Raw genomic sequence first — 17263 nt, forward strand, 5'->3', positions numbered from 1 at the left:
ACATAATTACATCCTATGCCTGTTTATGTCTGTTTCATTATTGTTTAAAATACGGGTCTAAAACTTGATTGTGAAATCAATCTCTCACGGCAAAGTGACGGATGGCCGTTATGTTTCAATAGATCAAACCGTTGGATGCCATCTGTTCGGAACAGAGCAGACAGTGGTCCTTTTTTACAACACATATCCGTCAGAAAGCCTGAATCTGGACGCTCGTAGTTGTAATTTGGGCTTCAGATGTAGCCGATGTGACACTTGACTCCGGCACCAGCTTTGATGAAAGAGGTCTAGGTCATTTACACGTTCCGCCGTTCACACCTCGCACATTTAGGGGCGAAGTGCGAATGTAACGGACCTCCCGCCAGGACCACTAGGCCTACTGTAGACGCTACTGATCCGGACTTGGCAACTAGTGCACAGTTAAAACTGGCGACAGGGTGTGATATTCTCTGGAGTAGCCAACGATGTGTATTTACAGAAAAGTAATTCATGGAGTAGTTAGGCCATTCGAGTGTGTGTTAAGGATAATAGGCTACAGGTACGGATAGGCCAAATAGGCCTCACTACTTTTTTTGTTTAGTCGCACTCGCTATTTGGACTATTCAAACAAATCAAAGATTAGGCTACGTCTAGGCATGCAGAAGACGTAGCCTAAACCTATACATGTATATGTCTAGCCTATATAGCCACTAAGAAAAGAGAATGTTTTATAAGCTAGTCTCTCAGATCGATGTGAAATGCTGTAGACTTATCAATAATAAGAAAAGCGAGACTAAAAGCGAGACTGTGTTTTTCCAACATGCACAAACGTTGTTCTGTCTTTTGCATCTGGTTGATTCTAAAGACTATTCGCCATCTGCGTAGGCCTGCGTCCGAATATGTGCTCCTAGTGTCTTGTTTGACACTTCTCCGAGATCAAACGCGAGGGAACGGACATTGCACTTCATAAAGCTCTTTCAAGAGATGCGGCGACATAGTCCCTTCATGTTGGCGGAAGCTTGCACTAGATTAGTTGTTTTAGTTGAGTGAATTATTAGGCTACATGTCGGCCTGCAGTGGTTTATGAATTACCTGATGAAAGAACACAACTTCAGTGTGAAACGTGTATTAGGGAAATGCATTTAATGAAATAAGTCGAAATTGAATCTCTGTCAGTGAAATGTTCTCGTTATCATGGGCGAGCAAGCACTTAATCGGTACAATGTACCTGATAAAATATCAGTTGTAATGTAGTAACCCGACCCACACACTAGGCCTATTCCCCACTACCTAAGAAAGCCTCACAATTAAATATTTACATCTGTGCACAGCAATCATACAAAAAAGACCAAACAAATGCTTATAGGCTAGGTAAAACATTATACAAACGATTATTCGAATGCATACAAAGTTTTCACATGGAACAAAAGAGCTTTTAAGAGCCCACTAGGCAAATTAGTAGTGAATGTGTTCAGATAAGGCCTAATGCCTTTAACTGCCTACGCTAATGTATTATATTCCATTTCATAAATTAATGATCTCTTGCTCTAAGACAATTAAAGAAGTGACACTTTGGCTACCAAGGCCTCCACATGGACTTCGAATAAAACATGGTTGCAGTGCTAGGGGTGTCATGGTGTTCCACATCTGTAGAGATGTGACTCTGCTCACTGTCCGTCTCATCCAGGTCGGAGCTGAGGTCATCGGAGGTAGTAGAGGGAGACGGTGAGAGGGCAGATGTGCTTCCACTGGAGCCACTTCTTCCACCAGGTGACAGCATTGACTCACTTGAAGTGCTGTAGCTGTTCGATGAGTCTGACATCAAATCCGACAGGAGATCTTGGAAACAATCCTCATCATTCAGGGGCATACATTCTAGAAGATGGTTCAAGAGGTCTGCCGCTATCGTGGCGTCGATCCCAGGGCAGTTGGACACGAAAGTGTGGACTTCGTGCATGCACTGAATGTACCCAGCTGCAAACCTTTCACTTGCCTCCCGGTTAACATTCTCCGCCTCTGTTGAAACCAAAACAAGAGTGTCACGCGAATACAACACGCTCTTGTAGGCTAAATGACCGGAATGATATGCTATTTACTCGCTTAAGTCACCCACCTTTCGCACGATTTTGAAGAATGGTCTCCACGCGTTTAACCGTCATCTCTAAAACCTCAGCGTTCTCCATTTTTGATGGTGCCTAAGGGTAAAAAGGTTAAGGAAAATATCAAACATCAGAGGTTTGCGCTTTGCGCCTCTCGGCTGAGGATAGCGCCAAATGCTTGATAAACTGGTCCACTTGAACATGTGTATAAAATTGAGAAGAATAACTTACATCTATGTCTACCAGCAGTGTTCTGAGCTCTTGCAAACTTTCATTGATGCGTGCCCTTCTCTTTTTCTCCACCAACGGCTTTCTCGTCTGTTAAATGATTTTACCAAATGATTAAACTCAAACCACTTGTGAACACGATAAACATTCTTACGCATTGTTTAAATCTTACCTTTCTGTCTCCTTTAATGCCGTAATATTCGTCTTCACTCCGACTGAGTTCCGATTTAGAGGCAGGGGCCATGTTGCTATCCCGTACAGTGGAATGGAGTCGAGAACAGAATGCAGGCTACCGTTACGATCTTGAATGGTGCAGATGGCAGATGGTAGGCGAGCACCGTTAGAGACAAAGATCCACACACTGCGCGCTAACAAGCACTACATATACTGTGCAAAGTGGGCAATTGTAGAAGGCATTTATGAGGCCCCATTTACATGTGAATGGAAGGCTTGGCTGCTTGCGCTACGAGGTGACTGCGGACGTGGAGAGACCAACCAATCAACGACTGAGCCTTTGTCTCCCTATCCAAGCCTAGAGTGTAAGGACTTTTCAGCCAACAGTCCTGTCCTGTTTATATCGAGAACTTCATTCGTCAGCTCTCGAAGGCAGATGGTCTTAATTCGTGACATCAAATTTAATTTAGCCACACTTCTAATGATTCTGTCAAACCATCGTTGGATGTATTTGCATCAGAGAGACTGCTTTACTAACTTCATAACAAAGTCTTTCTTTTTCTGTATTTAAATTTTTCTGTAGGCTAGATGTTTCCAAAAAAGAAATCCAATCGCAGGACACGCTCGTACGTAGGCCTAGCTCTTTCGAGCGCAGGCATATCCTATGATGACACACACCATCAATGTAACACCTTTCTTGCAAATAGGCCGCATATTTACTAATACATGGAGTTAGATTAAACCAGACCCATTTCCATTCTCGACGCTCACGACTAAAAATGCCCAAGCACAGAATATTTCATAAATCGGGTTTACTGTTTTCAGGCTGTCGCAAACTTTTCATCATCTCAGCTTGTTCTGGTACAACAAAGACCAGCTTATTAGCCTAATTAGAGGCTTTATGACCATAGAACAGAAATCACCTAGCCTACATCGACCTACAGATACTCGTGAAACTAGTGAGTAGGCTGGCAATGAGGAGAGCTTATTTTCAAGAAGTCTGACTGGCTATATAGCCTATGCACTAGGCCTATATTCTGCCACTCAACTTTTCAATCTACTTCACAAAATGACAGGCCCCACCACCAAAATCACAATTGATCTTCATGATGTTATGGATTACATATAATGTAACCATAATTTTAATGTAGCCATGCTATATTTATAACAAATATTAATGTAGCCATATAAATGCAGCAGAATAACCCCCCATCTAAAACTCCCTTAAATACACTGGCTCAGCAGCAGTGATGTATAAAATGTAGTCTGGTCCTATCTTTGTGCGCACAACAAGGTGTAGCCTATGGTTATTTCATAAGATAAAGAGTAGGCCTAGCCCAGATCCATTAATAGACCTATAATTTCCGGATGGCGTAGAGAAGTTGTCCTACGCGCTAGTCGATAGCACCAAAATAAGACTCGGATGTTACTACCATATCTGTCCATTTTCAAGTTAAAAGCCTTTCTGGCTTTTACCGGTAACTAACAATTTATCAGCTCGTGAAACTGATGAAGATGATCAGTCTACCTTATTAATCAACAAACTATTTAGCATCTGTCTCAAATGTGATAGCCAATTGTCTTATTATTTTTCAGACAAATGCTTGAATACAGCAGACAATTGATAGGACATGTTAGGCTACATAATAAACTTATAGGCTACTATTTATTGGTGAACTCTTGTTAATTGACTTTTGTTGATTATAGTTCATTTGGCGAATATGGCATAAATTGTAGCCTACTGGTAACGTGAGAAAGCAAGAGGAAAGAAGAGCATGAAGCAAAGGGGAAAAAAAAACACTTTGACGTCACAGAGGAGGTGACTTTTGTTTTGATATTCTCCCGGAAGTTTCCGCACTCTTTTTAAATTGTCTGCCCTCACCAGCTTCATCACATTCATTTTAGCTGGTGAGGGTGCTCGCATCAGCAACGCACTTAAGGTTATTCAGAGAATCAAAGAATTAAAGATAAATCATGGTGAAGATAGCTTTTCAACCCGTGACGGCACAGAAGCCTGACAAGGAGAGCGATGCCGATAAGGAAGAGGTTCATATACCTTATCCACATGTAAGTAACCCGTTTACTTTACCTTGCTAATGCTGGTACTCGTAACCATCCCTTTGTTGTGAAAGCATAAGTTAGCATGTGAGTGTTGTCAGATAATAGGCTTTTCGTTTGTGTTATGTCTACATTGTAATAAGATTATCAGGTAAAGTGAACACATTCATGGCGTTTTATAACCATCAGCTGGCCCTTATAAGAAAAAAAGGTTAGCCAGCTTTGCGTCCTTTCAAAACAGCTAACTATCGCAGGTTGCAGGCTAGCTATCTATCATTCTCCAAGGTTATTTTACACACGCGCTCATAGTAACTTTGTTGCGACGGGAAAAAGTGTAACATGCATTTGTCAGATGTAACGATTGGATCGTCTACAATGTGTGAAATGTTACAGTGTTGCTTTTTGCTGTGGAAGCTATTTGTATCAGATTGGTTTACAATGTTGACATTACATCATCAAATTCACAGCAGACCGGTTGGTTGGAGACTGCACAAAATGGCAGATGCTACACATTTATTTACCATAGCTGTTAATGTTCACATTAACGTTTTATGAAACATGTTAAGGTTAACGAATCTTCCATTTTAAACGTGAAAAGAAGACGAGGGGTTAATGCCCGACTGAATGTTTTGCCACTACGCTATAACCTATTTTGTCATCTTGAAATGCACTTGCAGCGTGCAGAAACACGGCTGCATTTATTTTATATGCTGTATAATACCGACAATGTTAACATGTAGGCCGATTCACGCCAGGATATTGGACAGAGATCCTCGTGTTAAGGGGGTTGTAGGCAAAGGTACCCTTACACGTTAGATAATTTCATATTTTAACTTGGACCATATATTTTTGTATTATTACTACACGTTACTACACGTGTTGTATTCATGATCGCCTACGTGGGTCTCAGACAGTTCCGTTGAACAAATATGTTTTTTTTTTTTTTTTTTTTTTTCATGGATTCACGATGCATCTTGTCATTTGCTATGCAATGCTGACGCGATTGATGCGTCTGTACAAATATGGAGTGTGAATGCACTACAGCACTAAAAATATCATCCAGTCAAATCTAGTGGCGCTGTAGGAAATCTGTTTTATTCGCCGTTCTTATCCTCGGTGTAACCCGCGTGGGTTGAGTCTGTCGGTGGCAGATTTACCGAGAGACTGGTGGGCAGCTGTTGCTCACGGTGATGCTGACGTCTTGAGATGCTGGCGTCACACATTCAATCCAACCCTGAGGAACGGTGCCCAAGTTTGCCGGCTGTGTAGGATAGTGGCAATTACTTGCCAATAACCGGAAGCGACCATAGACCAACTTGAGAGAGGCGGTCATTATAATGGAGAAGGCCGTTAATAATTGATGGATTATAATTTGCTTTTTATTGTTATTTTAACAGGAAGAGTTGGTGCTTCCCCTTCAATCCAAGAAGTCCCCAGTGAATGGTCTGTGTTGTCTCACCTTTGGCCTTGTGGTCTTCATGTCTGGACTGGTGCTGGCGTCAATTTATGTTTACCGCTACTATTTTATTTCTCAGGTGAGCCTCAGTTTTTGACTGATTATAATGATTATGATGATGTGAGTCCTTATGTCTAGTTTTAACTGTATGCTGTATGCCTTCTTTTTCCCCCAAAGACGTTCTCCCAGATGCCAGAAGATGTGCTCTTCAACTGTCATATGCTGTATGAGGACACGGGTGTGCATGCACCAATGCATGGCCGTCAGGAACTGGAGGAGAACGTTGGCATCTACCTACAAGACAACTATGAGCAAATCAGTGTCCCCATGCCTGACTTTGGTGGAAGTGACCCCGCAGATATCATTCATGACTTTCATCGGGTACGATGAGTCCTGCAAACGTTATAGATATGGTGTAATAGAAATATAGTATGTATTGTTGTCACCCCCTTGCATTTGATAGTTAAAACACTGTTAATCTGTTTTTACTGTTAATCTGTTTATTTGTAAAGATGCCCAGGTTCTAGTTTTGTTTGGTTTTGTAGTTGCCGTCCTCCTGTGTTGCAAAATTGTTTACGGTGTTCTCTATTTCAATAATTGTAGGGTCTGACTGCTTATTATGACATTGCATTGGACAAGTGCTACGTCATTGAGTTGAACACCACTATTGTCATGCCTCCAAGAAGTCTGTGGGAGCTCCTTGTGAATGTCAAGGTAAGGGGATTTCTATATGGCTTTTGTTGCACTTCCTCACACAGATGCCCTCTATGTGAATGCCTTGTAGAGCAAAGAACCAACAACATCGAGGCCATTTGTCACTTTACTTGCGTAGAAATGCATGCCATGCAAGTTAATTTGGACAAAATGTTTATTAACTGTACTTCACCTTGGGCCGTGACATGAGATACGACCGAGTTGGATAGGGTTGGGTTACTGGATCAAGCTTCCCAGATGCTGATGCCTTTGTTGTGCGTTTCACAGAAGGGTACATACCTGCCCCAGACCTACATCGTCCAAGAGGACATGATGGTGACCGGTCGCGTGCGCAACCTGCGGCAGCTGGGGCCTTTCATCCACAGGCTCTGCTACGGCAAAGAGACCTACAGACTGAGGAGGCGCAGCACGAGGAGGCGTGAGTACCCACCTCCCTCTCTCACTTGTGTATTGTCATGTCAGCTTTGTGTTGTCCTTCGATTAAGTCCAGCTATTTTTTTGTGGCTGATGTGATTTCAAAAAGATTTCTGGGGGGACAAAAAATCTCTGGCCTTGATAGGATGGCATCAGTGTAGTAGGGATGAATGCTAAAACAGGAAATGGTTAATCCTCCTCTCACCGATGACGATCTAACGAGGAATCCCGCCCCCTCGCGAGGCATGCGTAGGTACAGACAGCCTGGCCGCCACCCAAGCAGCCTGCTCACGCAACAGCCCTGCCTTGGCTATTCTCCCAGCCGACGCGTTAGTGACTGGCGAGTGTGTGAGTGTGTGAGTGGGTGACTCACTGAGCGTACGCTGTGGACCTCCTTATTAGCGTAATGTGTGGGCACAGCCGGAACTGCCGTGCGTTTGCTCGCAGCAGAATGCAGGGGCGGCATAGAGCTGCTGTCAGTGTCACTCTTCTCACTGCCTTTTCACAGCAGTCGATGTCTCTCGGCTTTAGAAGTTTTGCTACCACTTCTTACAAGGCATGTTTCTACGGAAACCAGTTTGAGAACTCAGGAAAAGAAACCGGAAAGGGCGAAAGTGACCAGGGAACCACACATCAAAGTTCAAGCGGGCAGGCATGGGGTGAAATAAGCATGCTCATCATTTTCAGGTTCAGAAAGAATAAAAGTGTTAGTGAGCCGATGTGTAGATAATAAGATTCCATCTTTATGGAAGTTGGACAGGCATGCAGAAAAGAGTAATATAGTTGTATATCAATTGGTATGTTACAAGGGAAGTGACCACAGCTGATTTCTATCTTTCACAGGCATTGACCGACGTGAGACCAGAAACTGTCACAATATTCGCCATTTTGCAAACACATTTGTGGTGGAGACGGTCATCTGCGAGCGAGCGTAAATGTGCTCCTCTGTCCTCTCCCACGCCCCGCATCACAGCCGGTGAAGTCCCAAACTGGCCACTGGATCTCCTCTCCATTCAGCTTTATTGCACTTTAACCTGCATGGTACACTACATGTTGTGTAATGTATTTGTGTTATTTTTTTTGTTTTATTCTGTCTTGAGTTAAAATGTAATGTAATCTTAGATTGTGATTTTCATGACCTTTTTTTGTAAACGTAACTTTGTTTACCTATAATTTTGATCTGCAAAATCCTTTGAACCCACTGTAAGAAGTCCCTCCAAGTTGGTTAGTGGATTTATCCAGTATTCCTTAACATTTAGGGAAGACTGTTAGATTTTTGTATATGTGTTCTCGTTTTATTTTTTTCCCCCTTTTGATGTGCAATGTCTATACGGTATTGGGGTGCCTGGTATGAAAATGCCGCATGTACTATGCACTGACTTTGTTTTAAGATTTGTTTGTTTTGTATTACGTTGTGTTTTCCTCCAGGTTTGGATTTTCTGGAGGCACATGTACAATTCTGTTTATTAGGAAATCCAAAATATGAAGATATTGTCATGAAGCCAAAACATACCTCATATTTTAGAATTTACTTGTTTGCCTAGTGTCGAGTTTGGTATTCTTTTGCAGTGTATAGAAGCAATATATCTCAATTTTTCATATCTTGAATTTCATATCTCAAGATCAGTGTTGCATAATGGTAGCTTGTTAAGTACATTTTTCTCCCACTCTTTTTTTACATGTGCTAATGCGTACTCCAGTCCAGCATTTCTTCAAACTTGTCTGTACATTCTTTTGATTATGTGCAGTACATGTTATCATTGTATATTCTGTGCCTACATTCAGACATGTTTTAGAGCGGAAAACCCTATGGAAACCCTATGTACAGGCTGTGGTAGCTTTTCTCATGTCAAGTATACCTCCTCATTTTAATCTACAATTGATGTCTGCGGTTGCATAGCGGTCCTACTCATTTCCTACTCCCAGTTTCATCTGAATTGCATGGCAGAATGTTTCTCTCCGGCAAGGCTAGTATTCTCGTTATGATCATTGGCCCTGAAGTTAGGGCTGATGTTGTTCCAGATTAAAGGGAATGTATCATCCTATTTTGATTAATGTTCTTCCTCGAGCTTCTGTTCCATCTGCTTGTAAAATTCTTACTACTTAAAAATAAACTGCTGAAACGGATATCTCTCTTTCGATCAGTGGTTTGGTCATGTTCCTCTATCACGCGTGCAGAAGTAAGCACCACACCCGAACTGAAGTGTAAGAAAAATGTTTAATGACTAATAGACCAATACACAACAAGCAAGGTTTGCTGATTTGCATGTACAAATATTGCTCTGCTATTTTACTTCTGCTGTAATAACATAGGTGTGGCTGAAGCATTTTCTCTGAGGAAGCCCCTGTTCGAGAAGACAAAAACCGTTAACCGAAAATTGTGCTGTATGCGCAAATGTGTACGTGCACCTGATATCTGGTATGTTGGTTTGTTATTAGAACATATTACTTATCCTGCATCATCAAAGTCTCTTCATGCATTTGGATGAAGAATGAACTGAACGGTCCTGCTAAGCTCAGCGCTCTGGTAGGACCGTTCTCAGCAATATTGTTTCCTTTTTTCTCTGAATGCTCACAGAGCTGAAGTAATAGATTAGTGGGTCCAAGCAACTGTTGGTGCTGGCCATGCACATGGTTACAGTCTGGAGGTCAAAGTAGTTGTATTCCAACTTCTTCAGCTTGTGCAACCCATAGAGAATAAAGGCAACATGGAAAGGGATGAAGCATAGGGCATAAATGAACAAATTTGTCAGGAACAGCCTCACCATCTTCTTCCTGTCCAGATTGGTTTCCGATATCAATTTTGAGGTGGACTGGGTTCTGTCTCGCAGCTTTCGGATGATGGCAATGGTACAACCGAAGATAATTCCGAAAGGGATGAAAATCCCCGCCACAGAAATTACACAAAGGATGTAAAAACCGTGTCCCCACTCTTCAGGCGAGAAGTGCTCAAAGCAGCGGCTGACATTGCAGTACGTATCATTGTTGACTCTATGGTTTAAGGCCACCGGAACAGATAGGCCGATGATGCATATCCACACAGCCACACTCGCCATCCAAGAGGCACACCGAGTACGCATGGAGCGCGAGCGTAGTGGGTACACCACCGCCAGCATACGATCCACACTGATCAACGTGATGAACAAAGAACTGGAGTAAATGTTGACTGAGAACAGGGTCCCAGGAATCATGCAGGCGATGTTGCTCAAGTGCCACACTCCCGTGGAGAAGTAGAGGATTCGCAATGGCAGAGAGAGGGTGAAGAGCAGATCAGACAGTGCCAAGTTTGCCATGTATATAACTGGCACCGACTTCAGCCCTATTCGACGCACAAGTTTCCACAGGGAGAAAGCATTCAGTGGCAGGCCCACCAGCAACACCAGGCTGTATGTTGCTGTGAAGAGTGGATACCTAAAGTGAGAAGTACTGCAGTTGGATGTGTTCTCCATGCTTCCCTTTTGCCTTCTGCTTGTATTTTTCTTGCACTTTGAGGAAATAGAGATATTGATGACACGTCATCAAGGGGCATGTCAACACAACCACAACTTGAAACCCTTTACAGTTTTTCTCTGTGCATTCCTCAAATCATCATTAAAGCAACACTATTATTGCCGATAGAGGGCCGCAAAGTGAAAGCAGAAGTGCCGTTCACCCTGTTATGAGTTGGTGAACCGCTGAAATGATTTTGGAAACATTATTTTAATGTACGAAAAACTCTTTAGTGTTGCTTTAAAGCAACACTAAAGCACTTTTGCTCTAATTGCACACATGCTATTTGTTTATCCAGCAAATTACAATGTCAACGAATAACAAGATACAGCATGTTGCATGCTTTTATGAAAGTATAATGTATTGCAACATTGAAGTCAAATTTGGAGTTTCTACAGCAGAGGATCGCAAAGCGAATGTAGAAGTGTCGGTCACCCTGTTACGAGTTGATGAAACACTGAAATGATTTTGGAAATATTATTTTAAGGTACAAAAAGCTGTGTTGCTTTAATGTTTGCACAAACCTTGATCAAAATGCTTTGTTTCTGTCTCAAAAGCAAATATTTATACCAATGAGTTGAATCAGTTAAATCAAAATGGCAAGTCCTTACGCCATTGTTTATGTCAAGATAGTCAAACTGTTTTGTCAATCTGACAGTTTACTCTGATAGTATTTTCAAATGAACAATGTGCAAGGCATCACTATTTTCTATGTGTCAGAGCTTCGAAACTACAGAGTTACACATTATTGTGTGTGGTCGGGTCGATTGCAAGAGGGTGGATATGTTTCAAAGTTTCTACTGTTGACAGACATTGTGATAGTATAAAGAAAACAAAGGCTTTTACAGCATTGTGCAAATGAAAAATGACCATTATACAGTCAAACATACAGTACCTTGTTACAGTTGTGTATAGGTGTGTTTGTGTGTGTGTGTGTGTGTGTGTGTGTGTGTGTGTGTGTGTGTGTGTGTGTGTGTGTGTGTGTGTGTGTGTGTGTGTGTGTGTGTGTGTGTGTGTGTGTGTGTGTGTGTGTGTGTGTGTGTGTGTGTGGTAGACAAACAGATAACAGGCCCTTGTCCTTATTGTCCATTGCTCATCTGTCCGGTTGCCTGATGGGGAAAAGCCTGTGAGCCTGTGGCTCTGAGGATTGAGGCTGTGATACCACAAACAGCAGCAGTTGCTCTCATTAGATCAGCCCGAGCTGTTTGCATGAGTCTCTGCATCGCTTTACAGTTGATGGCAGTAGAGCGCCTATGTCATGCCTCCACATCAGATATGGAGTTGCCATTTCAAATACCTAATAGTCATCTTTAGCAATAGTCATGCTATATGGCGAACCCTGCAGATGAGGCAACTTTTTGAGTAATGCTGCAGGGGAACCTCGTAACCAGTTTCATGTGTTCATGTGGATGATTAAAGGACTTGAGGTTGGTGTGAGACAGGAGATGCATTGTGTGTGTGTAAGCGACCGACACGTTACCCATCTTGCACTGAATCATCTCCAGCCAGAGGCTGCATTCATTGGTTCACACTTTTATGATGTCATCACCAAAAGTATTGTTTTTACAGAAATATTTGGAAGTGTTTTTAAACTACAAAAATGCACACATACGTAAATACATCAGGCCTATCGTAGGCCTATCATAAATACTGCCCATCCCTGCCCTGACAGATGCTTCTCGATCGTGTGATCCATGGACAAATGATGCAAATATGCAAATCATTTCATTGTTGTAGTACATGCATTCACCAGTAGGTGGCGAGGACGTGTTAATGATAGTCAGTGTGCCCCATAGCCCCTTTTGGCTTGTACACTATTGGCAACACTAAATTGGCAAAAGTATTCGCTCACCTGCCTTGACTCACAAATGAACTTAAGTCACATCCCATCCTTAATCCATAGGGTGTATTTTGACGTCGGTCCACTCTTAGCAGCTAAAACAGCTTCAACAGCAGCAACAAGACTTTTCATAAGGTTTAGGAGTGTGTTTATGGGATTTTTTGACCACTCCTCCACAAGCATATTTGTCAGTGACAATACACTGAGTGATGTTGGACAAGGGGACTGGAGATGTTTCATTTGCCTGTGGTTCCGTCTGGTTTTGGAACACCACAATATCACATGTTCATAAAGTTGTAATGGTGAATCGTAGACTATAGGATTTTTGGGTGTGGCCAATCAAATAAGGGTGGCCTGTGCCATCCGGAGCCACCCCTCAGGCTATGCCCCTGAATTCAGGCTGGCTTTCCAGGCTAGTACTCTGGTTTATAGACAGTCTGATAGCTCCTTTGGAAGGACGAACTTCCTTGGCTGTGAAGTAGGGCACGTGTCAACCCGCACAAGTCTGAGCCAGTGCTCACTGCTCAAGCACAAATATTAGAGCAAATACATAAATTATCTACAGAATTTTCTCAATTAGTCAAAAATAGAACAGACTATTGCTTTAAGTTTTCATGTTAAGTTCACATGCATGTTGGTGTTTACAGTAATTACCTCTGCCAAGGAGGTTATGTTTTCATCTGGGTTGTTTGTTTGTTTGTTTGTTTGTTTGTTTGTTTGCTTGTTTGTTTGTTCGCAAGATAACTCAAAAAGTTATGGATGGATTTTGACAAAATTGACAAATTTTCAGGGAAGGTCTGGAATGACGGAAGGAAGGAAGGAAGAAACGATTAAATTTGGGAGTGATCCGTGTCACCGTCTGGATCCAAGAGGCGATTATGTTGTCGCTTGGCTGAGGTTTGTGCTGTCTGAGTGCTTTTCTAATTGATTATGTGAATGAAAATGGATGAATGAAGTAAAGGCAACCAGAGATTACTTTAAGACGTTGCCCTGGGTGATGTTAAATATATATTCTCCCACAGGAGGGCGCAGTCAGACAGCTGTTGTGCAGATGCTCTGGCTATAGTCTAGCAAGTGGGACTACACAATTTAATTGAACTGGCAGTGCAATTGATTAAGGATTAAGTAAGACACTTCTAATAATGTTAGAATTATGACTGCCGCCCAGTGAAGGTAATTTTTTTTTCTCATGAGAAATTTTCCATCAAGGATTTCCGGGACACTGAAAGACCGGGTTGTACAAAACCTGGTGGGCATGTAGCCCCAAGATAGCTGGAACCATTGTTTTTTGTTTTGATCCGTCAAAAAAAGCAAAAATGAGGCATTGTAATCACAGGTATCTTTGGTTGACAGGTTCAAAACGGCAAGAAATTTGAAGTGTAGGATCATTATGACACCCTCTGAATGTATGCTAAGTTTTGTGTCATTTTGTTCATGGGGCACCATACAATAAATTAATATATGTGTACACTTAGTGACTGTACACTACGCACCCGCATGCACACACATAGTATATAAAGACATGCACACACAATGCCAGCACATGCACACACACAGAGAGACAAGCACAGACAGCAGACACACATAAACACACACACACACACACACACACACACACACACACACACACACACACACACTCAAGAGTGAACATACACACACAGACACATAAAACACACACAAATGCAGGCAAGCACACACACACACACACACACACACACACACACACACACACACACACAGAGAGAGAGATCTCATTACCCCCACCACACACACTCACAAGCGAAAACTCACAGACAGAGAAGCACTTATACAAAGCAAGCACACACATGCAGACACTCACTTACATACATAGAAGTTGCAGTAGGGGATGGCGTAGGAGATGGAACCGAATTGACAAACATGATTTATTTTTGTGGAGGGAATGTGCAGGACTGATCGGTGGTCATATTTTGCTCCTCTGTGGTACTTTCTAAAATGGTTTAGCCATAGATTGGTCTTGAAATTTCATCAAGTTTATGGGCTCTGATAGCCTGGGTGTTCCCATGCTGCCTTGCACGTCATTTCATTCACGCTGCTAAGGCAGTCTGGAAACTACCGCCCTAGTTTTTGCCTGAGATAGGGGACCAATCACAAAACAGAGGGGAAAGCAAGACGATGATGAGCTATGCACAGACACATTTGATCTGTGGCGCGCATCTGGGTATTTTTTCAAATACGAGAAAATGAACGTTTGGTTGCCAGACCACGTCTCATTTGAGAAGTGGTAGGCGCTAGCCAGGCTAGGGCTCTGATGTCCTCAACCCTATTCCTTAAGAGGGAAGAAAGACATATATAGCCAACATGTTTGGTGAACACTGGGAGCCTAACTTTCTGTCTCCCTCAAATTATCTGGGTAATAGGAACACATTAAATTACAAAATAAGCCCAGTCTATGTCATGATATGTAATGTACTGTATAAATAATACATGACAGTCTATTCTTCAGAATCTCCAGAGTTAATTTCTCCTGTGCTGTAATAATAACTTGATTTGAATCTGTAAACATTTTAAACTTAACTTAAGCATGTTGTCAATATACCAGCATAACACATGACAGTACTGTACTGTCCCAAGTGCATGTCATAAAATGAATCCCAAATGACATCTCAAAAATTGCGCAACTTAGGCTACTGTTCAGTTCACAGCTAACACTGGGATACAAGCGCAGGACACCCCTTGTCTGAGAAGAAGAAGAGTTCAAATGAGGACCAAAAGAACCATGTTGTAAGATGCGCCCTCCTAAATTAAGCTACAACTTTGCAGAGCATAAGCATAGCGCACACACAGGACCAGATTTACATACATTTGCGAACGTATACAGCGCTATCAGCGCCATGGTCAACCTGCAGAAACCGCATGCAGTGAGCCTTAACGTAGTAGATAGATAGATAGATAGATAGATACTTTATTGATCCCCAAGGGGAAATTCAAGATTAGTATTTATCAAACCTGGACTTCCTCAGGTAAGCAGCACCTTTCTCCGCCCCCTACCGCAATTTATGAAGGTTAAAGGAACACTTCACCGTTTTTTCATATTAATTAAACTATGTTATTCCCTTAATTAAGACGAGTTGATACATACCTCTCACGTTTCAATGCGAGCACTCACTGGCTCGAAGATAATGAATAGCAATAGGCTAGTTCTACTCAAACTTGCACGTAGGCTATGGAGGATTGGTCAAATCGAGCAAATGGAAAGTTTTAGTGGATGACATGAAAGTGAAAGTAACACATTTGAAAGGCCAACGAAAGCTAGGGTTACTTTTTGATGTAGTACAAAAACGTAAAACTGAAGTTATCTTATAGGCTACGCATTAAACCGCAAACCACATTTGACACGTTTATTACAAGGCGCAAAATAGACGTGCGCTTTCATGCCTTAGTTCTGGCGACAGGCAGTCTGCGCTTTTACCTCAGTGCGGCCTGTTTGTAGCCTACGTACCTCACCATTTGTTTACGTGCAAGTTGCGAAACAAAAGCGCCTGAAGTGGCCGCAAAAGCCTTAGTAGCCTACATCTGGCCCACAGAGTCAAAGGTTGGATGTTAGATTTCATTCACCCTGTTAGGTAGCCTGGATTCCATGGCCCTAATTTTCGCCTCAGCTAGGGAACCAATCGCAGAATCGGAGGACCGCAAGAGCCAACCCAGGTTTTGGGGCAGCCGTGGCCTACTGGTTAGGGCTTCGAGCTTATGACTGGAGGGTCGCCGGTTCGATCCCCGACCAGTCCACAGCTGAAGTGCCCTTGACTAAGGCACCTAACCCCTCACTGCTCCCCAAGCGCCGATGAATGAAGGCAGCTCACTGCTCCAGGTTAGTGTGTTCTCCTCACTGTGTGTTCAGTAATTCAAGGATGGGATAAATGGAGAGACTAAATTCCTTGTATATGCAAGTATACATGGCCAATGAGCCTGATTTTATTTGATTTTATTTGATTTTGTTCAAATCTACACACCTAACACTAAAATGTAAGGTCCATTTATCAAATGTTACTGGGAAGTGTTAAAACACTCTACTGTCATCTGGTATAGGCCATCTTTGCCCAAATAAGGAGATCCGGTATCTTGAGATTTTTTCTATGGGAGAATAACATGGGGATTTTTAATTATCGCACCTGTTAAACTCTCCCGGGTACGAAGAAATTGGAAATGGAGATGTTTTGCACTACAAAGTTTTGTCCTCTGTCTTCGAGTGGATACTGTGATCGTGGGTGGGTGAAGACGGTATACTTTGATCTTTGCTACCCCAGAGCTAACGACGCAACTTGCCATAGGCAGTTAGCTTCAATTACAGTTTTTTTCAATTGCTTACACACAATTTTTAAAACCGAGTTCTTTTTAACAAAATTTAAGCACAGCTATCCAAACACCACACTCAGTTTGCATAATTCCTAGATTATTTGCAAAATTAAACACTTCAGTCAAAACATACACACCTCAGTCAAAACATACACACTTCAGTCAAAACATATACACATATTTGTAAAAATGCTATTAGTTGTCATTTAACAAACACAGTCCTCAATGATCAGATACTATTGCAGCCAGTTTCACACTGCAGTGATAAATGCAAAACACATTTGTAAAAAGAAAAACTAGGAAATAGCATGTGCTAGATTTTTGCCCAGACATTGTTATGTAAGGGATCATTTAGATGTCCAAAAAATAGTGACAAACCCACAACATTCTTCATGATTAGTTCGACATAGGGAAAGTGTACATAAATAGGTCTATAAACTTGCACTTGCACTGTACAACACTGAAGACTGCTGT

At 42.1% G+C, this 17263-nt stretch overlaps 3 protein-coding genes across 3 annotated transcripts; 1 reads left to right on the plus strand and 2 right to left on the minus strand.

The window, feature by feature from the left end:
• Positions 1-1105: 1105 nt before the first annotated feature.
• Positions 1106-2859, minus strand: hes6 (hes family bHLH transcription factor 6). The gene is made up of 4 exons (XM_062555571.1): positions 2479-2859; positions 2310-2396; positions 2093-2174; positions 1106-1995 (listed from the first exon to the last, which is right to left on the minus strand). The coding sequence occupies exons 1-4, from the start codon at positions 2548-2550 to the stop codon at positions 1556-1558; spliced, it is 681 nt and encodes a 226-aa protein (XP_062411555.1). The 5' UTR covers positions 2551-2859; the 3' UTR covers positions 1106-1555.
• Positions 2860-4367: 1508 nt separating this feature from the next.
• itm2cb (integral membrane protein 2Cb) lies at positions 4368-9249 on the plus strand. Its single transcript, XM_062523872.1, has 6 exons — positions 4368-4547; positions 5936-6073; positions 6172-6375; positions 6598-6708; positions 6976-7126; positions 7966-9249. The coding sequence occupies exons 1-6, from the start codon at positions 4455-4457 to the stop codon at positions 8055-8057; spliced, it is 789 nt and encodes a 262-aa protein (XP_062379856.1). The 5' UTR covers positions 4368-4454; the 3' UTR covers positions 8058-9249.
• Positions 9250-9321: 72 nt separating this feature from the next.
• On the minus strand, positions 9322-10571 carry lpar5a (lysophosphatidic acid receptor 5a). Its single transcript, XM_062555584.1, has one exon. The coding sequence runs from the start codon at positions 10569-10571 to the stop codon at positions 9639-9641; it is 933 nt and encodes a 310-aa protein (XP_062411568.1). The 3' UTR covers positions 9322-9638.
• Positions 10572-17263: the final 6692 nt, after the last annotated feature.

This window comes from Sardina pilchardus, chromosome 2 (assembly GCF_963854185.1).
Source record: "Sardina pilchardus chromosome 2, fSarPil1.1, whole genome shotgun sequence".
NCBI lineage: Eukaryota > Metazoa > Chordata > Actinopteri > Clupeiformes > Clupeidae > Sardina > Sardina pilchardus.